The 24,125-nt window shown below is 45.9% G+C and overlaps 1 protein-coding gene across 1 annotated transcript in view; it reads right to left on the bottom strand.

The window, feature by feature from the left end:
- LOC123999725 (integrin alpha-1-like) overlaps positions 1 to 24,125 on the bottom strand; it is a 92,075-nt gene that overhangs the window by 4,391 nt on the left and 63,559 nt on the right. Inside the window, exons 11-24 of the mRNA XM_046305751.1 lie at positions 19,940 to 20,084; positions 16,639 to 16,781; positions 14,234 to 14,377; positions 13,396 to 13,653; positions 13,099 to 13,229; positions 12,091 to 12,266; positions 11,734 to 11,879; positions 7,515 to 7,622; positions 5,520 to 5,596; positions 4,995 to 5,121; positions 4,779 to 4,859; positions 4,584 to 4,660; positions 4,322 to 4,411; positions 3,393 to 3,525 (exon numbers count right to left, since the gene is read on the bottom strand). Coding sequence (XP_046161707.1) covers positions 3,393 to 3,525; positions 4,322 to 4,411; positions 4,584 to 4,660; positions 4,779 to 4,859; positions 4,995 to 5,121; positions 5,520 to 5,596; positions 7,515 to 7,622; positions 11,734 to 11,879; positions 12,091 to 12,266; positions 13,099 to 13,229; positions 13,396 to 13,653; positions 14,234 to 14,377; positions 16,639 to 16,781; positions 19,940 to 20,084 — 1,836 coding nt within the window. The remainder of the gene's footprint in view (positions 1 to 3,392; positions 3,526 to 4,321; positions 4,412 to 4,583; positions 4,661 to 4,778; positions 4,860 to 4,994; positions 5,122 to 5,519; positions 5,597 to 7,514; positions 7,623 to 11,733; positions 11,880 to 12,090; positions 12,267 to 13,098; positions 13,230 to 13,395; positions 13,654 to 14,233; positions 14,378 to 16,638; positions 16,782 to 19,939; positions 20,085 to 24,125) is intronic.

Here is a 24,125-nt window from a genome sequence, read left to right as displayed (position 1 = left end):
AGAAATGATCAGGCCTGCTGTACATCTTACTGTAGAAATGATCAGGCCTGCTGTACATCTTACTGTAGAAATGATCAGGCCTGCTGTACATCTTACTGTAGAAATGATCAGGCCTGCTGTACATCTTACTGTAGAAATGATCAGGCCTGCTGTACATCTTACTGTAGAAATGATCAGGCCTGCTGTGCATCTTACTGTAGAAATGATCAGGCCTGCTGTGCATCTTACTGTAGAAATGATCAGGCCTGCTGTACATCTTACTGTAGAAATGATCAGGCCTGCTGTACATCTTACTGTAGAAATGATCAGGCCTGCTGTACATCTTACTGTAGAAATGATCAGGCCTGCTGTGCATCTTACTGTAGAAATGATCAGGCCTGCTGTACATCTTACTGTAGAAATGATCAGTCCTGCTGTACATCTTACTGTAGAAATTATTGTTGAAAGAAAGTCTAGGTTGGAACTGTCTGTTAAAATACAATAAATATGTTTTATTCTGAACTGGAATAAACTGATTGATCACATCACACAGATGTAGACCAGAAAACACACACAAACAGTCCTAATGAGAGCAGGGGCCTGTTGCACAAAAGTAGAATTAAGACATCCGGGATAAATGACTCAGCTGAGCTCAATGAAGCCAAAACATGTGCGTCCAGGCTTAATTGGTTGCACAAAGACCAAGCCAGGATGAGCAGACACGGATTCATTGAGCCAGGTGAAACCAAGATATCCTGGCTTAATCCCTTATCCTAGTTTTGTGCAACAGGCCCCAGGTCTATGCTGGGCTCTGTTGACAGTGTAACTGAGGTCATGCTCAGTCTTGAAACTGTTTCTGTACTTGTTTTATAAGTGTCAGAGTTGAGAACCCTGACTCACATAGGTATGTGGTGCCAAACTGGACCAGAACATCTACTGCTTTCTCAGTCAGGTAGGAGACCGCTTCCTGCTGTAGATGAACAACCCAGAACTGTGTAAGTGTGTTTGCCTCAAAAAGCAAACACATTCCAGGTAAGAATGGCAATTATAGTTGTATTTTAACAGCAACAGTTCCAACCTAGACTCGTTTTCAACAATAATTTAAACAGTAAGATGTACAGTAGGCCTGATAATTGTTCATATTTCTTAATCTGTACTGTTACTAGGTTTGCGCTATCAGTAGTTAGCTTGCTTTGGCAAATGTTAGCTATTAGCTGTGTACAAGGCCAGGGGATTGTTTGTAAGAGAAACTCACATCTACTACTATGACAGTTAGTTAGTACTCCCTTATTTAACAGAAAAAGAAGGCGCACTGATCAGAGAGCGCAGATGCACTTGGCCAAACCAATTCCAGTAATTGATTAAATAATTATACATTTACACTGACACGTCGCGACCCACCATTAACAGGTCCCACTTTGGGTCGCGACCCATACTTGAAGACAAGGTCTTGCCTGTTTTAGATCTCATCTGTCGGTAAGATATTAGTTCATCTTTGTGGATGGTTCATCTTCTGACAAATCAATGGTAAGTTTCGGTGTTCCTCAAGGTTCCGTTTTAGGACCACTATTGTTTTCACTATGTATTCTACCTCTTGGTGACTTTACCTGCTATGCAGACGACACACAGCTGTACATTTCGATAAAACATGGTGAAGCCTCAAAATTGCCTACCCTGGAAGCCTGTGTTTCAGACATGAGGAAGTGTGATGGCGACAAATGTTTTCAAATCAAATTATATTAATCACATGCGCCGAATACCTTACAGTGAAATGCTTACTTACAAGCCCCTAACCAACAATTCAGTTAAAAAATATGAATAAGAATAAGAAATAAAAGGAACAAGTAATTAAAGAGCAGCAGAAAAATAACAATAGAGAGACTATATACCGGGGGTACCGGTACAGAATCAATGTGCGGGGGAACCGGTTAGTCGATGTAATTGAGGTAACATGCCAGCTCCCCTCTTTATACTGTGATTCTCTGCCTCTGACCCTATAGAGTACCACAGTATGAAACACAGCACTTATTTTAAGTGTTTCTAAAATCCCCTATGGGAAAAATGTATGGTGGAAAAAATGATTGGAACCATTTCCCTGTTTGACCTCTAGGTTTTATGGGTATTATGATGCCTCCACTGTGGGGTTCTATTACGGGGACTGAGCCACTGGCTTGCTAGTGCTCTCCCATGCTTTCCCTAGGAGGGGTGAATCACATCTTGCCAGGCTTTTTTTTGTTGCTATTCTCGACTTGAATGTGTTGAGTCACTGACATTATGGGTGAGATTATCGTGGGCTATACTCCGCCTTGTTTCTGGGTAGTAAGTTGGTGGTCTGTTGATATCCCTCTAGTGGTGTGGGGGCTGTGATATGGCAAAGTGGGTCTGGTTATATCCTGCCTGGTTGGCCTTGTCCAGGGGTATTCTCGGGTAGGGCCACAGTGTCCCCCGACCCCCCCGGCTCAGTCTCCAATATCTATGCTGCAATAAACTATGTTTTGGGGGGCTAGGGTCAGTCTGTCCTATCTGGTGAGTGTCTTATCTGGTGTCCTGTGTGATCTTCAGTGTGCTCCCTCTAATTATCCTAACTCTCTCTTTTCCCTTGGACCAGGCCTCAGGACTACCTGGCCTGACAACTCCTGGTTGTCCTCGTCCCCTGGTCATGCTGCTGATCCAGTTTCTGCTGTTCTGCCTGTGGCTATGGAAACCTGACCTGTTCACCGGACCTGCTACCTTATCCCGGACCTGCTGTTTCAACCCTCTCTCTCTCTACCACACCTGCTGTCAGGTGTGGTAGAGAGCCAACTGACATTTACTCCTGAGGTGCTGACCTGTTGCATTCTCTACAACCACTGTGATTATTATTTGACCCTGCTGGTCATCTATGAACGTTTGAACATCTTGAAGAACGATCTAGCCTTAATAGCCATGTACTCTTACCCTCTCCACCATCCACCCCTCGGAGCCTAGTTCCTCTCTACACAGAATAGCCAGAAGAGGACTGGCCACCCCTCAGAGCCTGGTCCCTCTCTACCCAGTACAGCCAGAAGAGGACTGGTCACCCCTCACAGCCTGGTCCCTCTCTACCCAGTACAGCCAGAAGAGGACTGGACACCCCTCAGAGCCTGGTCCCTCTCTACCCAGTACAGCCAGAAGAGCACTGGCCACCCCTCAGAGCCTGGTTCCTCTCTAGGTTTCTTTCTAGGTTCCTGCCTTTCTAGGGAGTTTTTCCTAGCCACCATGCTTCTACATCTGCATTGCTTGCTGTTTGGGGTTTTAGGCTGGGTTTCCGTATAATAACTTTGTGACATCTGCTGATGTATAAAGGGCTTTATACATACATTTAATTTAATTATTCTTATTCCCTGGCCTTATCTAAGCAGGTATTACTACGGTCTACAGTATGTAGGTCTTACCGTATAGATGATCTTGACCTCTTCTCCTATCACACTGGTGACCTCTTCTCCTATCACACTGGTGTGGTTGAAGATGCTGGGGTACTGTTCTCCCTCTTTCACTATTATGTGGTCCTCCTTCATATGTCTGTCACTGAGAGATAGAGGGATGATGGATGGAGAGATGAGGGATGAGACAGGAGATGGAAAAATGAGTAAGGAGATGGAAAGATGAGAGGAGATGGAAAGATGAGACAGGAGATGGGAAGATGAGAGGATATAGAAAGATGAGACAAGATATGGAAAGATGAGACAGGATATGGAAAGATGAGACAGGATATGGAAAGATGAGACAGGATATGGAAAGATTAGACAGGATATGGAAAGATGAGACAGGATATGGAAAGATGAGAGGAGATGGAAAGATGAGACAGGATATGGAAAGATGAGACAGGAGATGGAAATATGAGACAGGAGATGGAAAGATGAGACAGGAGATGTAAAGATGAGACAGGAGATGTAAAGATTAGAGGATATGGAAAGATGAGACAGAAGATGGAAAGATGAGACAGGATATGGAAAGATGAGAGGAGATGGAAAGATGAGAGGAGATGGAAAGATGAGACAGGATATGGAAAGATGAGACAGGAGATGGAAATATGAGACAGGAGATGGAAAGATGAGACAGGAGATGTAAAGATTAGAGGATATGGAAAGATGAGACAGAAGATGGAAAGATGAGACAGGATATGGAAAGATGAGACAGGAGATGGAAAGATGAGAGGAGATGGAAAGATGAGACAGAAGATGGAAAGATGAGACAGGATATGGAAAGATGAGACAGGAGATGGAAAGATTTTTAAAAAGGTCATACTCTGATACTGTACCTGCATTTTTTATGGAACTAAAAATGTCCTGTACGTGTTGTAGCTGCTGCTGTCTGTACTCACGCAGTGAATCTGAGTCCAGCCTCGTACTTCACAGGGATGGAGATTCTCACAGAGTTGTCATGGAGGGTGGTCTTCAATTCCTCACTGTCACTGTAGAATTTTGACTTTTTAATATTTCTTCTTTGCTCACTAATTTATTTTAAATAGTTGAGATTTAGCATGGAACTCGGGACTCCCCGGAAAACACTAGTCATTGTTACTGTGTGGACTATCCACACAGTAACAAATAAATCAAATGAATGAACACCATGGCTTACTGTACCTGGTTGCAGTTACGTTGATCTGAATCTCTTTCCAGATGTGTGCAGGGTTGACTTCAAACAGGATCTCAAACACCTCCTGGAGGGAGAACAAGCAAAACCGATCAGTGGCCTATTCATCACAAAATGAAACATGAAGTACATAGTGAGTCTTATGGTACGAGGTTAGATGCGTGTGATTGCAAGAATTGTCTTACCTCTACATTGCTTTTGAGGAATGGATATCCCACAGCACACTCAACTTTGGTATTATTCAGACTGCAGACTTTGTCATTGGCCTGCAGAGTAAACAGTTGAAATCACATATAATGTCAATGTCAAAACTCATACTGACGTACTGATTCCCAACATCCAAGAACTCAATGTAAATCAAAGCTCCACAACAGCTCTACAAACATAGGGAAGGATCTCACCTTGACTTTGACGTAGTTTATGTTTTCAGTAAAGCTGAGCATGACTTTGGTATTGTAGGCATTGTCTTGACTGTTTCTAATGGTAATGAGCACATGGAACTTTTCCTTGTTGGCTTTGATCACAAGACTGGAAAGAATAGGAAAGTTATTACTGTAGCAGGGCAGGTTTTACTGTAATTCTACTACTGTTGAAGGGCAGATTTTACTGTAATTGTATTACTGTAGCAGGGCAGATTTTACAGTAATATTATTCCTGTAGCAGGGCAGATTTTACTGTAATATTATTACTGCTCCAGGGCAGATTTGACTGTAATGTTATTACTATGCCAGGGCAGATGATACTGTAATGTTATTACCGTAGCAGGGCAGATTTTACTGTAATGCTGTGACACTTTATCTGGACAAACACAAGAGGGCGCTAAAGTACAATACAAGGGCAAAATACCTATCAATGAACTACCACGCAACTGCCATAAAATCATGACAGTTAGATGGATTGAAAGAATACAATCTTTGTGACAATACCTTTGTATACTTGGCACAGCCTTCAGGGATAGGTCAGCTATGCACTTGTCATCGCTCCCACAATCCACCAAAGGAATCTGAATGACGTGTGCATGGTTACAAGCAGTATGGAATAGACCATGTACAAGACAGTTCTATCAATGAAGCAGTCGAAAACTGCTTGCATGTACCTACATTTACATATTACTTCAATTACCTCAACACCGGTGCCCCAGCACATTCACTCTGTACCGGTACCTCCTGTATATAGCCTCTCTACTGTTATTTACTGCTGCTCTTTAATTATTGTTAATCTTATCTCTTACTTTCTTTAAGGTATTTTCTTAAAACTGTGTTATCATCCTGTTCTACCACAGTGTTAACATCCTGTTCTACCACGGTGTTAACATCCGGTTCTACCACAGTGTTAACATCCTGTTCTACCACAGTGTTAACATCCTGTTCTACCACAGTGTTAACCTCCTGTTCTACCACGGTGTTAACCTCCTGTTCTTCCACGGTGTTAACATCCTGTTCTACCACAGTGTTAACATCCTGTTCTACCATGGTGTTAACATCCTGTTCTACCACGGTGTTAACATCCTGTTCTTCCACGGTGTTAACATCCTGTTCTACCACAGTGTTAACATCCTGTTCTTCCACGGTGTTAACATCCTGTTCTACCACAGTGTTAACATCCTGTTCTACCACAGTGTTAACATCCTGTTCTACCACAGTGTTAACATCCTGTTCTACCACAGTGTTAACATCCTGTTCTTCCACGGTGTTAACATCCTGTTCTTCCACGGTGTTAACCTCCTGTTCTACCACGGTGTTAACATCCTGTTCTACCACAGTGTTAACATCCTGTTCTACCACAGTGTTAACATCCTGTTCTTCCACGGTGTTAACATCCTGTTCTACCACAGTGTTAACATCCTGTTCTACCACGGTGTTAACCTCCTGTTCTACCACGGTGTTAACATCCTGTTCTACCACAGTGTTAACATCCTGTTCTACCACAGTGTTAACATCCTGTTCTTCCACGGTGTTAACATCCTGTTCTACCACGGTGTTAACCTCCTGTTCTACCACGGTGTTAACATCCTGTTCTACCACAGTGTTAACATCCTGTTCTACCACGGTGTTAACATCCTGTTCTACCACAGATTAACATCCTGTTCTTCCACGGTGTTAACATCCTGTTCTTCCACGGTGTTAACATCCTGTTCTACCACAGTGTTAACATCCTGTTCTACCACAGTGTTAACATCCTGTTCTACCACAGTGTTAACATCCTGTTCTTCCACGGTGTTAACATCCTGTTCTTCCACGGTGTTAACATCCTGTTCTACCACAGTGTTAACATCCTGTTCTACCACAGTGTTAACATCCAGCCACATGTTTGGTCTCCCTCTGTCCCTCTGCCAAACAACTCATTAAAACTATGTGTGTGGGAGCTGCACCATTGGAACTGGATAACAGTCTGTCAGTGTTTTAGAGCCTCCGATAGGAGCTAGTGATGGATGGAGGACAGCCGTTGGAGAGAATATTCACCCTCTACAGCGCTGGAAGGAGCCAGACTGTATGAGTGTGCAAAGTACTGATCACTGACTCTGCTCACACAGCGCCTATTCACTGTTGCAATATATGATAGCTGAGGTTTAAAGTAAGGTAAGAAAATCAGATGTGTGCATGCACACACGTATTGTTAGCCAAGTAGGGCCTGTAGTGGCTAAAGAAGGAAGCAAGCCAAGGTATACAAAATTCATGGAAAGCCAACAGTTACTGGTGTGTGTGTGAGTGTGTGTGTGTGTGTGTGTGTGTGTGTGTGTGTGTGTGTGTGTGTGTGTGTGTGTGTGTGTGTGTGTGTGTGTGTGTGTGTGTGTGTGTGTGTGTGTGTGTGTGTGTGTGTGTGTGTGTGTGTGTGTGTGTGTGTGTGTGTGTGTGTGTGTGTGTGTGTGTGTGTGTGTGTGTGCTTGTGTGTTAAATCTGCCACATTGTGGTTCATTTTACCGTTTTGTTGAGTGACGTTGGTAAGTCTCCATCCAGGACGGGGCCTGTGTCCTCAGCCAGACCAAACTCAAGGGAGATCATGATGGGGTCTCTGAAGTCCAGATTAGCCTGAGGAGATCATATCATTAGTTGATATGCTATGTTAGCTAGCTGGCTATGACTTTCCAACACAACACTGGAAGTCTTCCAAGTCAAGGTCATCTTTTGGTATTACTAATTTATTGCCACCAGGGCCCACCGGTGTAACTGCTTACTGACTGTACACTAAAGTTATTGCATGATTGTAGCAAGTTTACTAACAAGTTAGTTATTTTAGATATACTGGCTATGACGTTACTTCAGCTTGATCAGGGGTGTATTCATTCCACCAATTCTGATGAAAAAAACGTTTCTTGAACTGAAGCAAACGGAACAAAGCGTAGATAAACATACGTGGATTTGTCCAATAGAAACTCTTGTTTGCAACTGTTGGACTAATGTTTACACCCTATATCAGCTAGATGCAGGCAAGAGTGTGCAAAGCGCTATTCAATGACACTGTCTGTCACCTCATTTGTCTCTCGACCTGTGTGCACCTACGTCGTAAACTTTCGTTCATAGGCTAGGTTGTAGCAACCTCATGATGGGTACAGGGAAAATTGAGTATCATGTAGCAGCCTAAACGTATCACTGTTACATTGAACTGGGGGAATGAAATATGAATGACAGTCATCCAATATGTTAACAATACACAACGATACACATGTACAGTTGAAGTCGAAAGTTTACATACACAAATACATTTAAACTTAATTTTTCACAATTCCTGACATTTAATCCTAGTAAAAATTCCCTGTCTTAGGTCAGTTAGGATCACCACTTTATTTTAAGAATGTGAAATGTCAGAATAATAGTAGAGAGAATGATTTATTTCAACTTGTATTTCTTTCATCACATTCCCAATGGGTCAGAAGTTTACATATACTCAAATAGTATTTGGAAGCATTGCCTTTAAATTGTTTAACTTGCGTCAAACGTTTTGGGTAGCCTTCCACAAGATTCCCACAATAAGTTGGGTGAATTTTGGCCCATTCCATCTGACAGAGCTGGTGTAACTGAGTCAGGTTTGTAGGCCTCCTTGCTCGCACACACCTTTTCAGTTCTGCCCAAAACTTTCAGTTCTGCCCACAAGGATTGAGGTCAGTGCTTTGTGATGGCCACTCCAACGTCCTTAAGCCATTTTGCCACAACTTTGGAAGTATGCTTGGGGTCATTGTCCATTTGGAAGACCCATTTGCGACCAAACCTTAACTTCCTGACTGATGTCTTGAGATGTTGCTTCAGTATATTCACATAATTTTCCTTCCTCAGGATGCCATTTATTTTGTGAAGTGCATCAGTCCCTCCTGCAGCAAATCACCCCCCACAAAATGATGCTGCCACCCCCGTGCATCACGGTTGGGATGGTGTTCTTCGGCTTGCAAGCTTCCAAACATAACGATGGTCATTATGGCCAAACAGTTCTATTTTTGTTTCATCAGACAAGAGGACATTTCTCCAAAAAGTACTATATTTGTCCACATGTGCAGTTGCAAACCATAGTCTGGCTTTTTTTAATCAAGATTTTGGAGCAATAGCCTTGCTGAGCGGCCATTCAGGTTATGTCGATGTAGGACTCATTTTACTGTGGATATAGATACTTTTGTACCCGTTTCCTCCAGCATCTTCAGAAGGTCCTTTGCTGTTGTTCTGGGATTGATTTGCACTTTTCGCACCAAAGTACGTTCATCTCTAGGAGACAGACCGCGTCTTCTTCCTGAGCGGTATGACGGTTGCGTGGTCCCATGGTGTTTATACATGCGTACTATTGTTTGTACAGATGAACGTTGTACCTTCAGGAAAAAGGAGGAGCCAGACTTGTGGAGGTCTCCAATTTCTTTCTGAGGTCTTGGCTGATTTCTTTTGATTTTCCCATGATGTCAAGCAAAGAGGCACTGAGTTTGAAGGTCGGCCTTGAAATACATCCACAGGTACACCTCCAATTGACTCAAATTATGTCAATTAGCCTATCAGAAGCTTCTAAAGCCATGACATAATTTTCTGGAATTTTCCAAGCTGTTTAAAGGGACAGTCAACTTAGTGTATGTAAACTTCTGACCCACTGGAATTGCGATACAGTGAATTATAAGTGAAATAATCTGTCTGTAAACAATTGTTGTAAAAATGACTTGTGTCATGCACAAAGTAGATGTCCTAACTTGCCAAAAACTATAGTTTGTTACAAGAAATTTGTGGAGTGGTTGAAAAACGAGTTTTAATGACTCCATCCTAAGTGTATGTAAACTTCCGACTTCAACTGTATATACACCCGTACTGTTATCAGTAGTCCATCTGGATTATGAGGGCTGCATGTCAGCTCGTTCTCCTCACGGGAGGACAATGTGGGTTATGTGTGTCCCTATCAGACAGCAGAAAGCATCTATGTTCCAGTTGGGATGGACGGCATGTGATCTGTCTGGCCACATGGTGTACCAGATCGCTAGGGGATATCGCCACTGGAATGCATTTTGAATGCACCCCCCCAACCGTACACCAGCTCTCTCTCTCTCTCTACTCCTCTATTTTGTTTCTCTTTCCAACTACTCTCCTCTCTTCACCCCCCCCCCTCTCTTTCTCTCAGAGGTACTGGGGTGGTTAACCAGTCCTCTCTCTCTCTCTCTCTCTCTCTCTCTCTCTCTCTCTCTCTCTCTCTCTCTCTCTCTCTCTCTCTCTCTCTCTCTCTCTCTCTCTCTCCTCTCTCCTCTCTCTCTCAGAGGTACTGGGGTGGTTAACCAGTTCTCTCTCTCTCTCTCTCTCTCTCTCTCTCTCTCTCTCTCTCTCTCTCTCTCTCTCTCTCTCTCTCTCTCTCTCTCTCTCTCTCTCTCTCTCTCTCTCAGAAGTACTGGGGTGGTTAACCAGTCCTCTCTCTCTCTCTCTCTCTCTCTCTCTCTCTCTCTCTCTCTCTCTCTCTCTCTCTGTCTCTCTCTCTCTCTCTCTCTCTCTCTCTCTCTCTCTCTCTCTCTCTCTCTCTCTCTCTCTCTCTCTCTCTCTCTCAGAGGTACTGGGGTGGTTAACCTCTCCTCTCTCTCTCTCTCTCTCTCTGTCTCTCTCTCTCTCTCTCTCTCTCTCTCTCTCTCTCTCTCTCTCTCTCTCTCTCTCTCTCTCTCTCTCTCTCTCTCTCTCTCTCTCTCTCTCTCTCTCTCTCTCTCTCTCTCTCTCTCTCTCAGGTACTGGGGTGGTTAACCGGTCCTCTCTCTCTCTCTCTCTGTCTCTGTCTCTCTCTCTCTCTCTCTCTCTCTCTCTCTCTCTCTCTCTCTCTCTCTCTCTCTCTCTCTCTCTCTCAGAGTTACTGGGGTGGTTAACAAGTCCCCTCTCTCCCTCCCTTTCTCAGAAGTACTGGGGGTGGTTAACCAGTCATTGTCGTGCATTCTCTCTGGTTCTGGTTCCCATTACAGTCAAAGTCTTCTGTTTTATTATACCTCTGTTCTTTTCATCTGCATCCTCAATAAAACCTTATATTGTACTTCTATTTGCTACAAAACAATCAATGTAATGTGAATCGATTTCTAGGCCTCTTTTAAGCGGAATACTTGTATCTACAGTAATGGGCCTTTTGGGAAAGGGGTTGTTTTATTTGGAGATGCTTTTCCTTTGATCAATGTAGGAGATCTGTCTCCACTTTCATACCATTAATCAATACCAGAGCAACTTGGCCTTCTACTGTACGTCCATCCGATACATTCACTGGCCAGTCTACTGAGATACTAATAGCCATTTAGCATGGTTCCAGGCTTTATGCTGTCTTGCCTATCAACTCCTATGTTCATTGTCATGCCAAATATAAGAGTTGGCTATACAACACAAACCAATCTGGGGCCAGGCTTTCTCTGATGCAATCATCATGAAAATGAAACCCATATCCCCTCTCCAGTTCAAACTCTGGGGCCAGTAACACATTCAACTGTGGTCTACTAGTATGTAAGAGACAGAGTTTTTCTATGGGGCCGTTCTCTCGCTCGCTCTCTCTCTCTTTCTCTCTGCCTCTCTCTGCCTCTCTATGCTTCTCATGTCTCTCTCTCTCTCTGTCTGTCTGTCTGTCTCTCGCTCTCTTTCTTCCTTTCTCTCTCCGCCCCCTCTCTATCTCACCCTCCTACTTCCTCTTTCCATGTTGACCAGGCTGATTGAGGAATGATTTACTTGCCTTCATGGCAAAGGAATGTTCCAGACACAGAGCGTCTATGATGTTGGCGGTGACCTGGACCTTCCTCTCACTCTTCTCGTCAGGGTTGACAAATGCTGCCCTCGACTTTGCCCTCAGAGAGTCCAGAGTCAGGTTGTACTTAATGGCTGAAACACAACAAACACCAAATCTGGTAAGTTTCCCATAATTCCCAGGTTTTCCAGAAATCCTGAAGAAAAGACTGTCTGGTTTACAGTTGATATTTTACTCCTTTAGTAGATGCTCTTATCCAGAGTCAGTTACAATCATTGCATTTAATTGAAGTGTTTACACTGTAAACGTTCAAACATACTGGAAGTGTGTTTATCAGACTCTCACCTGTTCCCAAGTTAGTGTGGTCCTTCTCAGACTTGACACTGTAGCTAAAGCAGACCCTGGTCTTCACACACACGGTGGCTCTTTCACCCAGCACACAGTCTTCAGAGGGCTGCTGTAGGTTGATCTTGTTTGGGTCAAAGGTCATGTTGGCATAAAGCTCAGCAACATCCTTGGACCTGGATGACAAACAACAGAAATTCATAAACTTGTAACTGGCATATGAAACTGTTACAATAATCAATGAACTGTGAATGAAACCATTTTTTTTATCTACAAAAATATAAAGAGGAGAAGCCAAAATGATATAGCTATAGTTCTTTATACAGTAAACCTCAAAATCGAATTAAAAGCACATTATTCATTTATAATGTAAAGATGTATGTATGCAAGCCCTCTATAAACCACGTCGACGGCCATGGCGGCTCTACAAAAGGATCCATAGCCAAGTTATACAGTGCATTCGAAAGTATTCAGACCCCTTGAATTAATCCATATTTTGTTACATTACAGCCTTATTCTAAAATGGATTAAATCAAGAGCCCAGGAGGAAGGGCTGCCAAATCATGTTTTAAGAGCTTTGCCTCCTGGGAGTTGGAGTTTTTCCACATAGCCCTGGTCGGCCTTGGTCAGCTAGGGCTGTTCCAGCTGAAACTGAGTGGGCGGATCCCTGGCTGGGGTCGCTGTGGTATGAAATGTTGGCTCAACTCCAGAAGAGAAGAGAAAGAGAGGACAGGACAGAACAGGCTCCATGAGAGAAGAGGAGGAACAGGGGTTTGAACAAGGAGAGGAAGGTGTTGTTGGTTCAAATCCTGAAAGGGACACAGCTGTATAAACCAAAGTGACAGTCTTTGATAGATGCGATAATGTTATAATAATACAATTTTGTGAGATGATATTTGAGGTTACTGCTATTACTAATAGTTGAAGTGGAGTGTGTGTGTGTGCGTGAATGTGTGTGTGGGTGCATGCTTGTGTTTGATACTGAACGCTGAGGCACTAAACACTCACCAGAACAGAGAAGCCCCTCCCAGCCCTCCGATGGTAATGTCTATAATTCCGTCTCCGTTCAGATCCATGACTCCGTGGATCGACTGGCCAAAGAACTTAGTCTTCACCCCGTCTCCAGGGCCTGGGATACGCTGAAACCACACCAGCACACACATTCAGAAGGCTAACATTAACGACTCTCACTTTTACTGTATACTCTTAATACTGTAATATTGTAATCTTACTGTAATGTACTGTAATCTTACTGTAATATTACTGTAGAATAGTGCGAGAACACATGGTCTTGTCTTTCTTTACCTGCACATATTTTCCCTTGATGGTCTTCTTGGCTCCATGGTAGACGTAGACTGCCCCTTTGTGGTCGTTCTCCAGTGGCGCCCCGATGGCCACGTCCCGGTTCCCGTCCAGGTCTAGGTCACTGACCTCTGCGATGGCGGTGCCGAAGCGGGCGCCACACGGGCCGTTGGTGTTGACGATGGTGCAACCGTTGGAGTGGGCCGAGGTACAACACGTCTGGTTGTCTGGCTTCAGCGTGGTCTGGTGCTCAAATAGGCCCTTCTAGGTAGGAAGGGAGGGAGATGGAGAGACAGAGGGGGGGGGGGTAGAGAGATGTTGAGTAACAGATAGATAGTTACATTCATTATATGACTGTTTGAACATTATTTACTACCTGTCCCAGACCTGCTGTTTTCAACTGTCTAGAGACAGCAGGAGCGGTAGAGATACTCTCAATCAGCTATGAAAAGCGAACTAACATTTACTCCTGAGGTGCTGACCTGTTGCACCCTCGACAACTACTGTGATTATTATTATTTGACCCTGCTGGTCATCTATGAACATTTGAACATCTTGGCCATGTACTGTTATAATCTCCACCCGGCACAGCCAGAAGAGGACTGGCCACCCCTCATAGCCTGGTTCCTCTCTAGGTTTCTTCCTAGGTTCTGGCCTTTTTAGGGAGTTTTTCCTAGCCACCGTGCTTCTACACCTGCATTGCTTGCTGTTTGGGGTTTTAGGCTGGGTTTCTGTACAGCACTTTGAGTTATCAGCTGATGTAAGAAGGGCTTTATAAATACATTTGACTGATTGATTGAGTGATGAATCAGGTCAACTACACACACAGTACACCACACACCTCATTGAGTTTGTAGACGTACACCTGTCCCTGTTCCTCCCTCTCTGGGCCCATGAACATAGGAGCTCCCACCAGCAGGATGTCTGTGTAGGAGTCCTGGTCAACATCCACCGTCTGGAGCACGCTGCCAAAGTAGGAGCCAATCTACAGGAGATAAACAGAGGTCAAATAGGAGACAATCTACAGGAGATAAACAGAGGTCAAAGTAGGAGACAATCTACAGGAGGTAAACAGAGGTCAAAGTAGGAGACAATCTACAGGAGGTAAACAGAGGTCAAAGTCGGAGACAATCTACAGGAGGTAAACAGAGGTCAAAGTAGGAGACAATCTACAGGAGGTAAACAGGGGTCAAAGTAGGAGACAATCTGCAGGAGACAGACAGAGGTCAAAGTAGGAGACAATCTACAGGAGACAGACAGAGGTCAAAGTAGGAGACAATCTACAGGAGACAGACAGAGGTCAAAGTAGGAGACAATCTACAGGAGGTAAACAGAGGTCAAAGTAGGAGACAATCTACAGGAGACAGACAGAGGTCAAAGTAGGAGACAATCTACAGGAGACAGACAGAGGTCAAAGTAGGAACAATCTACAGGAGACAGACAGAGGTCAAAGTAGGAGACAATCTACAGGAGGTAAACAGAGGTCAAAGTAGGAGACAATCTACAGGAGACAGAACGAGGTCAAAGTAGGAGACAATCTACAGGAGTTAAACAGAGGTCAAAGTAGGAGACAATCTACAGGAGACAGAACGAGGTCAAAGTAGGAGACAATCTACAGGACATAAACAAGAGGTCAAAGTAGGAGACAATCTACAGGAGATAAACAGAGGTCAAAGTAGGAGACAATCTACAGGAGACAGAACGAGGTCAAAGTAGGAGACAATCTACAGGAGGTAAACAGAGGTCAAAGTAGGAGACAATCTACAGGAGGTAAACAGAGGTCAAAGTAGGAGACAATCTACAGGAGACAGAACGAGGTCAAAGTAGGAGCCAATCTACAGGACATAAACAAGAGGTCAAAGAGGAGACAATCTACAGGAGATAAACAGAGGTCAAAGTAGGAGACAATCTACAGGAGACAGAACGAGGTCAAAGTAGGAGACAATCTACAGGACATAAACAGAGGTCAAAGTAGGAGCCAATCTACAGGAGACAGACGGAGGTCAAAGTAAAAGACAATCTACAGGAGACAGACAAAGGTCAAAGTAGGAGACAATCTACAGGACATAAACAGGTCAAAGTAGGAGGCAATCTACAGGAGACAGAACGAGGTCAAAGTAGGAGACAATCTACAGGAGACAGACGGAGGTCAAAGTAGGAGACAATCTACAGGAGACAGAACGAGGTCAAAGTAGGAGACAATCTACAGGAGACAGACGGAGGTCACACTACGTTATAATCACTCAGCCTGAAATAGAAACGCGGCAGGAGCTCATGCTTTAATTTAATGAAGCAATAATGTCACAGGGGATGTGGTATATGGTATATACACTGAGTGTACAAAACATTAAGAACACCTGCTCTTTCCATAAACCAGGTGCAACTCAATATTAGGAAGGTGTTCCTAATGTTTGGTATACTCAGTGTGTATACGATGCAACGTGGAGTCAATCAAATGTATTTATAAAGCCCTTTTTACATCAGCCAATGTCTATACAGTGCTATACAGAAACCCAGCCTAAAACCCCAAACAGGAAGCAATGCAGATGTAGAAGAACGGTGGCTTGGAAAAACTCCCAAGAAAGGCCGGAACCTAAGAGGAAACCAGGCTCTGAGGAGTGGCCAGTCCTCTTCTGGAGTGCCTGGACACAGCCCTTAGCCATGGTATATTGTCTCATATACCACAGCTTTAAGCTACTCAGCATCCAGGGCTTGAACAACCCAGTTTCTAATATAACTAGGCAAGTCAGTTAAGTTCATTCTTATTTACAATGACCCCAGCCAAACCTGGACAACACTGGACCAATTGTGCACTGCTCTATGGGACTCCAAATCACAGCCAGATGTAATACAACCTAGATTTGAAACAGGGACTATAGTGACACCTCTTGCACTGAGATACAGTGCCTTAGACCACTGCACCACTCAGGAGCCCACTATAATCTTAACCTCTACTGAATCTCAAACTAAAGTAGAAACACGGTATGAGCTCATGCCTTGACATCAGGGACCTAATCTGAATTTTATGCTTTCAGGGACCTAATTGCAGTATTTCAGTGCATTTCTATCTAATGTATACGAATTATGTCCTAAACCAGTTTGTGTCGCGTTGGTTACAGAATGTATAGTCTCTTCCCATACTGCGGTGTCTAACCTTAACCCATGAGTTTGGCAAAGCAACCTACATAATGTAAAGATGTGTATTATGATGATGGTGGAAGATTGATGAATGACAACTGAACACACCTGCTCTCCTTTCAGTACTTGTGTGACTGTGATGATTTCCCCATCCAGTTTGTAGACGATGACTCTGCCTGTGTGGTTGTACCGCGGTGCTCCTGTGATGTATAATTCACCATTAGGGGTTGATGCTGACTGTACGGCATAACCTGCAGGGAGAGCAGACATACACACATATTACAGCAGTTCATGATCGCAGCTTAAGGACAGAGCATGTCCCTATTAGTGGGTTATTTTAATACGTCTTCCTCCTGGTATTAGTTCACTTTAGTCTCATTGTTAAGAGGATGTGACCTTGGGACTATAAGGTTCTATGTTGCAAAGCATAGTTCTGAGATATTGAGCATACATGTTTTCACATACCAGATCTTAGAACTGTTTTGTTGTGAATTAATATTTATTAACCCATTAAGGTCCTCACCTAAAGTAATTATAGGTGACTAACACATTTTTTGCCAATAATGTCAGCTAGAATCTTATAGTCCCAAGGTCTCGAGGACGCAGTAAAACATTGAAGAACAGAGAGGAGTGTGTGTGTGTGTGTGTGTGTGTGTGTGTGCGTGCGTGCGTGCGTGCGTGCGTGCGTGCGTGCGTGCGTGCGTGCGTGCGTGTGTGTGTGTGTGTGTGTGTGTGTGTGTGTGTGTGTGTGTGTGTGTGTGTGTGTGTGTGTGTGTGTGTGTGTGTGTGTGTGTGTGTGAGCAATATAAATGGAACAGGATGCCATATGGGATGCAGTCCATGTTTCTGTCTATTTCAGAGTAATGGTGCTGGACCTGTGCTCTTTATACAGGAGCTGGGAGGCATTAAGGACTTGGACCACTGTCCAGTTTCCAGTGCCAGTACAGGTTGTCATTGGAGTTGTCATTGGACCACTGTCCAGTTTCCAGTGCCAGTACAGGTTGTCATTGGAGTTGTCATTGGACCACTGTCCAGTTTCCAGTACCAGTACAGGTTGTCATTGGAGTTGTCATTGGACCATTGTCCAGTTTCCAGTGCCAGTACAGGTTGTCATTGGAGTTGTCATTGGACCACTGTCCAGTTTCCAGTGCCATTACAGGTTGTCATTGCACCACTGTCCAGTTTCCAGTGCCAGTACAGGTTGTCATTGGACCAGTGTCCAGTTTCCAGTGCCAGTACAGGTTGTCATTGGACCAGTGTCCAGTTTTCAGTGCCAGTACAGGTTGTCATTGGACCACTGTCCAGTTTTCAGTGCCAGTACAGGTTGTCATTGGACCAGTGTCCAGTTTCCAGTGCCAGTACAGGTTGTCATTGGACCAGTGTCCAGTTTCCAGTGCCAGTACAGGTTTTCTTATAAATATAAATAAATATAAAACACATTAGGTCTATGCTCTTAACCTACACAGAAAGTACTAAAGTAACAGAGGACAAGGCAAGAATCAAACCATAAAAACAGACATGTATAGTGCAAAAAATAAAAAGGTAAATAAATACAATGTAATCCATCTGGGTGGTTTGTCTGGTCTGGACCCACCCACGTACCCTGCCAGGCTGTGTGTGTGTGTGTGTGTGTGTGTGTGTGTGTGTGTGTGTGTGTGTGTGTGTGTGTGTGTGTGTGTGTGTGTGTGTGTGTGTGTGTGTGTGTGTGTGTGTGTGTGTGTGTGTGTGTGTGTGTGTGTGTGTGTGTGTGTGTGTGTGTGTGTGTGTGTGTGTGTGTGTGTGCATGTCTGGTCTGGATTGATATGTACTTACCCACGTACCCTGCCAGGCTGTGTGTGTGTGTGTGCATGTCTGGTCTGGACTGATATGTACTTACCCACGTACCCTGCCAGGCTGTGTGTGTGTGTGCGCATGTCTGGTCTGGACTGATATGTACTTACCCACGTACCCTGCCAGGCTGTGTGTGTGTGTGTGTGTGTGTGTGCATGTCTGGTCTGGATTGATATGTACTTACCCACGTACCCTGCCAGGCTGTGTGTGTGTGTGTGCATGTCTGGTCTGGACTGATATGTACTTACCCACGTACCCTGCCAGGCTGTGTGTGTGTGTGTGTGCGCATGTCTGGTCTGGACTGATATGTACTTACCCACGTACCCTGCCAGGCTGTGTGTGTGTGTGTGTGTGTGCGCATGTCTGGTCTGGACTGATATGTACTTACCCACATACCCTGCCAGGCTGTGTGTGTGTTGTGACGGCCCTGAATTTTTCTGAACCGTCTCAGTGCTTCTCCTTCCAATAGGGCGCTTTCCCTTTAATTCCCTATTAAATAGCCAGCATCAGCTGCGCAAAAGTGGGGTTGTGATGGAGACGTGAATGAGGATGTGTTCGTCCCTCAGTTCCGAAGCTTCTCTATTCCGTTTGTTTTGTTGCCGTTAAACGTGTGTTTTGTAGCCTAATAGAGTTTACCCAGGATCGGATCCACTCTTTGCGTCCCTGGACTACACCTCTCCGTCCCTGCACTACACCTCTCCGTCCCTGGACTACACCTCTCCGTCCCTGGACTACACCTCTCCGTCCCTGGACTACACCTCTCCGTCCCTGGACTACACCTCTCCGTCCCTGGACTACACCTCTCCGTCCCTGGACTACACCTCTCCGTCCCTGGACTACACCTCTCCGTCCGTGGACTACACCTCTCCGTCCGTGGACTACACCTCTCCGTCCCTGGACTACACCTCTCCGTTCTTCGTGGCCTTTCTCCGCTGGAGATCTGCTGGCGGATTGGATTGTCTGACTGACCGACTGACCTTTTTGTATACGGTATTTCATTTATTTTGATGTGAGGTATACTGTGATGATTTATGTAGTTAGTTGTAGTTGAGGACTTAGTAAGAGTTGATACGCTTTAAAGTTCTGTGGTAAAATAATTGTTATATTGATTGTATGATTAATACTGGGTTTACGCTACACTTGAATGAACGGACAAACATTGCGTGACAGAAGTCACTTGAGTTCCATGAACTCCTTTACCGAGCTGAACTCTTTTTAGGCCCGAGGTACAGGACATTTCTGGAGGAACCAGAACTCATTGTGATATTATTATATGTGTGTGTGTAATCATTGGTGTTGCTAATACAACCCACGCAAAAGAATATAGTTGTTTTTTAAGTTCTTTCCAATGTTTTAAGGGTTTATGAAAAGTTTATTTCCATCCTGACTTTTACATAAGTCTTTGGATTGGTGTAGACTTGACGGACCAGATGGGACTCATTCCCTCCCAAACCAAAAGGAGAAACCAATGTTTTCTCTGGTAGGCACAACCTACCTGGCACCCCTATAAATAATAACCTCAAGTCAAAACCGTTACAGTGTGTGTGCGCATGTCTGGTCTGGACTGATATGTACTTACCCACGTACTCCGCCAGGCTCTCCTTCTTTTCATCCAGGGGGTCTTGGAAGTCTGCGTTTAGAGGAACCACGGTACCCTGGTTGGTATGCATCACTACTGTCCCGTTCCACTCATACGCCCCCACAGCACCTAGCATCACACCCTCCTACGAAAGAGATCATTTGTGAATTAATCAAGGAATGTCTTTTTATTTAACAAATGTAAAATACATACTGAGTAGCCACACATGTGAGTACAACAATAAAGTCAGATAAGACAACTTATTTCCATTGTGGTCCTCGTTATTAGACAGGCAACAGAATGACAAGTGCATAGAGATACTAGGCAGCTCATCTCCTGTCTTTGTAATGGTGTCTTCTGTGACAGCATTGGCAGCGCCATTGAGGGCCTCTATCCAACTCTATGGGACAGCTATGCTACAGCACAGGAAACATGAAGAGATCCCACAGGAAGTGGAAAAGTCTTAGTGGAGTAGAGCTAAATGGGTCCAGAGTCACAATACGCCGTGTCAAGAAGACTCTGTTGCAGTAGATACAGGGTAAAGTATTTCACAAGAGGGAGATGTTCTTCGAGTATGAGTGAGACTGGGGTTGGGCACAGGGCTTACGATAAGTGCAATGGGATCTTTAGTGACCACAGAGATTCAGGACACCCATTTAACATCCCATCTGAAAGACAGCACCCTACCCAGGGCACCGTCCCTAATCACTGGCCTAGGGCATTGGGATTTCTTTCTAGAGGAAAGAGTGCCTCCTACCGGCGCTCCAACACCACTTCCAGCAGCATCTGGTCTCCCATCCAGGGACCAAACTTGCTTAACTTCAGAGGCAAGCCAGCAGTGGGATGCAGGGTGGTATACTGCTGGCAGGGTGGTGTGCTGCTGGCAGGGTGGTATACTGCTGGCAGGGTGGTATGCTGCTGGCAGGGTGGTATGCTGCTGGCCCTGTATGTCTGGTTCTATAAACATTGTGTAAGTGATATGAAGCAGGGGAGGAAAGGTCAGGAGCCCTGATACACCTTCAGCTGGGAGTGACGGTGTTTATACTAGGTGACGTAGGAGGAGGGGGAGTGAGAGAGAGGGAGAGAGACAGGGGAGACAGAGGGAGCAAAAGAGAGAGAGAGAGAGAGAGAGAGAGAGAGAGAGAGAGAGAGAGAGAGAGAGAGAGAGAGAGAGAGAGAGAGAGAGAGAGAGAGAGAGAGAGAGAGAGAGAGAGAGAGAGAGAGAGAGACAGAAACAAGGAGGAAGAGAGGGGGAGAGAGAGAGAGGGGGAGAGAGAGAGAGGGAGAGAGAGAGGGAGAGAGAGAGAGGAAGAGAGAGAGGGGGAGAGAGAGAGGGAGAGAGACAGGGGGAGACAGAGGGAGATAGAGCCAGAGGGAGAAAAAGAGAGAGAGAGAGCGACGCTGACTCAGGAGGACTGGTGGAGAGCATGTTTGCTCACACTCTGATGTTTGGACATCCTCTCACAGAAAATACATATATTTTTTAGTTTTTCCCTCTCTTTCCCCAGAGCACAGCACAGGTCTCTCTTCACCCAGAGCACAGCACAGGTCTCTCTTCACCCCAGAGCACAGCACAGGTCTCTCTTCCCCCAGAGCACAGCACAGGTCTCTCTTTCCCCAGAGCACAGCACAGGTCTCTCTTCCCCCAGAGCACAGCACAGGTCTCTCTTCCCCCAGAGCACAGCACAGGTCTCTCTTCCCCCAGAGCACAGCACAGGTCTCTCTTCCCCAGAGCACAGCACAGGTCTCTCTTCCCCCAGAGCACAGCACAGGTCTCTCTTCCCCCAGAGCACAGCACAGGTCTCTCTTCCCCAGAGCACAGCACAGGTCTCTCTTCCCCCAGAGCACAGCACAGGTCTCTCTTTCCCCAGAGCACAGCACAGGTCTCTCTTCCCCCAGAGCACAGCACAGGTCTCTCTTCCCCCAGAGCACAGCACAGGTCTCTCTTCCCCAGAGCACAGCACAGGTCTCTCTTCCCCCAGAGCACAGCACAGGTCTCTCTTCCCCCAGAGCACAGCACAGGTCTCTCTTCCCCAGAGCACAGCACAGGTCTCTCTTCCCCAGAGCACAGCACAGGTCTCTCTTCCCCAGAGCACAGCACAGGTCTCTCTTCCCCAGAGCACAGCACAGGTCTCTCTTTCCCCAGAGCACAGCACAGGTCTCTCTTCCCCCAGAGCACAGCACAGGTCTCTCTTCCCCAGAGCACAGCACAGGTCTCTCTTTCCCCAGAGCACAGCACAGGTCTCTCTTCCCCCAGAGCACAGCACAGGTCTCTCTTCCCCCAGAGCACAGCACAGGTCTCTCTTCCCCCAGAGCACAGCACAGGTCTCTCTTCCCCAGAGCACAGCACAGGTCTCTCTTCCCCAGAGCACAGCACAGGTCTCTCTTTCCCCAGAGCACAGCACAGGTCTCTCTTCCCCAGAGCACAGCACAGGTCTCTCTTCCCCCAGAGCACAGCACAGGTCTCTCTTCCCCCAGAGCACAGCACAGGTCTCTCTTCCCCCAGAGCACAGCACAGGTCTCTCTTCCCCAGAGCACAGCACAGGTCTCTCTTCCCCCAGAGCACAGCACAGGTCTCTCTTCCCCCAGAGCACAGCACAGGTCTCTCTTCTCCCCCAGAGCACAGCACAGGTCTCTCTTCCCCCAGAGCACAGCACAGGTCTCTCTTCCCCCAGAGCACAGCACAGGTCTCTCTTCCCCCAGAGCACAGCACAGGTCTCTCTTCCCCCAGAGCACAGCACAGGTCTCTCTTCCCCCAGAGCACAGCACAGGTCTCTCTTCCCCAGAGCACAGCACAGGTCTCTCTTCCCCCAGAGCACAGCACAGGTCTCTCTTCCCCCAGAGCACAGCACAGGTCTCTCTTCCCCCAGAGCACAGCACAGGTCTCTCTTTCCCCAGAGCACAGCACAGGTCTCTCTTCCCCCAGAGCACAGCACAGGTCTCTCTTCCCCCAGAGCACAGCACAGGTCTCTCTTTCCCCAGAGCACAGCACAGGTCTCTCTTCCCCCAGAGCACAGCACAGGTCTCTCTTCCCCAGAGCACAGCACAGGTCTCTCTTCCCCCAGAGCACAGCACAGGTCTCTCTTCCCCAGAGCACAGCACAGGTCTCTCTTCCCCCAGAGCACAGCACAGGTCTCTCTTCCCCCAGAGCACAGCACAGGTCTCTCTTCCCCCAGAGCACAGCACAGGTCTCTCTTCCCCAGAGCACAGCACAGGTCTCTCTTCCCCAGAGCACAGCACAGGTCTCTCTTCCCCAGAGCACAGCACAGGTCTCTCTTCCCCAGAGCACAGCACAGGTCTCTCTTTCCCCAGAGCACAGCACAGGTCTCTCTTTCCCCAGAGCACAGCACAGGTCTCTCTTCCCCAGAGCACAGCACAGGTCTCTCTTCCCCAGAGCACAGCACAGGTCTCTTTCCCCAGAGCACAGCACAGAGTCTCTCTTCCCCAGAGCACAGCAGACACTCATTCTTCCCCTGACTGGGGGCAGAGCACAGTCTCTTCCCCCAGATTACAGTTAGGACAGAGGAAAGGAAAGCTTCCCCCAGAGCACAGCACAGGTATCTCTTCCCCAGAGCACAGCACAGGTCTCTCTTCCCCAGAGCACAGCACAGGTCTCTTTCCCAGAGCACAGCACAGGTCTCTCCTTTACCCAGAGCACAGCACAGGTCTCTCCTTTACCAGAGCACAGACACAGGTCACTGAAACTATCTTTACATTTAGTTAGTAGGACAGAGGAAAGGAAAGCAGAGATAGAAACAGACTTACAGGTCACTCTTCCTGGATTACATTTAGTTAGTAGGACAGAGGAAAGGAAAGCAGAGATAGAAACAGACAGGTCTATTTTAGAGCACAGCACAGGTCTATCCCCAGAGCACAGACTTACAGGTGTGGGCACTGAAACTAGAGCAGTTAGTATGAGTTCGTTAGTAGGACAGAGGAAAGGAAAGGAGATAGAAACAGACTTACTTTAGAGGTGTGGGCACTCCAGATTACAGTTAGTATGAGTTGTTAGTAGGACAGAGGAAAGGAAAGCAGAGATAGAAACAGACTTACTTTAGAGGTGTGGGCACTAAATCCAGCCTGGATTACATTTAGTTAGTAGGACAGAGGAAAGGAAAGCAGAGATAGAAACAGACTTATTTTAGAGGTGTGGGCACTGAAACTATCCTGGATTACATTTAGTTAG

This window comes from Oncorhynchus gorbuscha, linkage group LG16 (assembly GCF_021184085.1).
Source record: "Oncorhynchus gorbuscha isolate QuinsamMale2020 ecotype Even-year linkage group LG16, OgorEven_v1.0, whole genome shotgun sequence".
In the NCBI taxonomy this organism is placed as follows: domain Eukaryota; kingdom Metazoa; phylum Chordata; class Actinopteri; order Salmoniformes; family Salmonidae; genus Oncorhynchus; species Oncorhynchus gorbuscha.
This window is presented reverse-complemented; position numbering and strand designations above follow the sequence as displayed.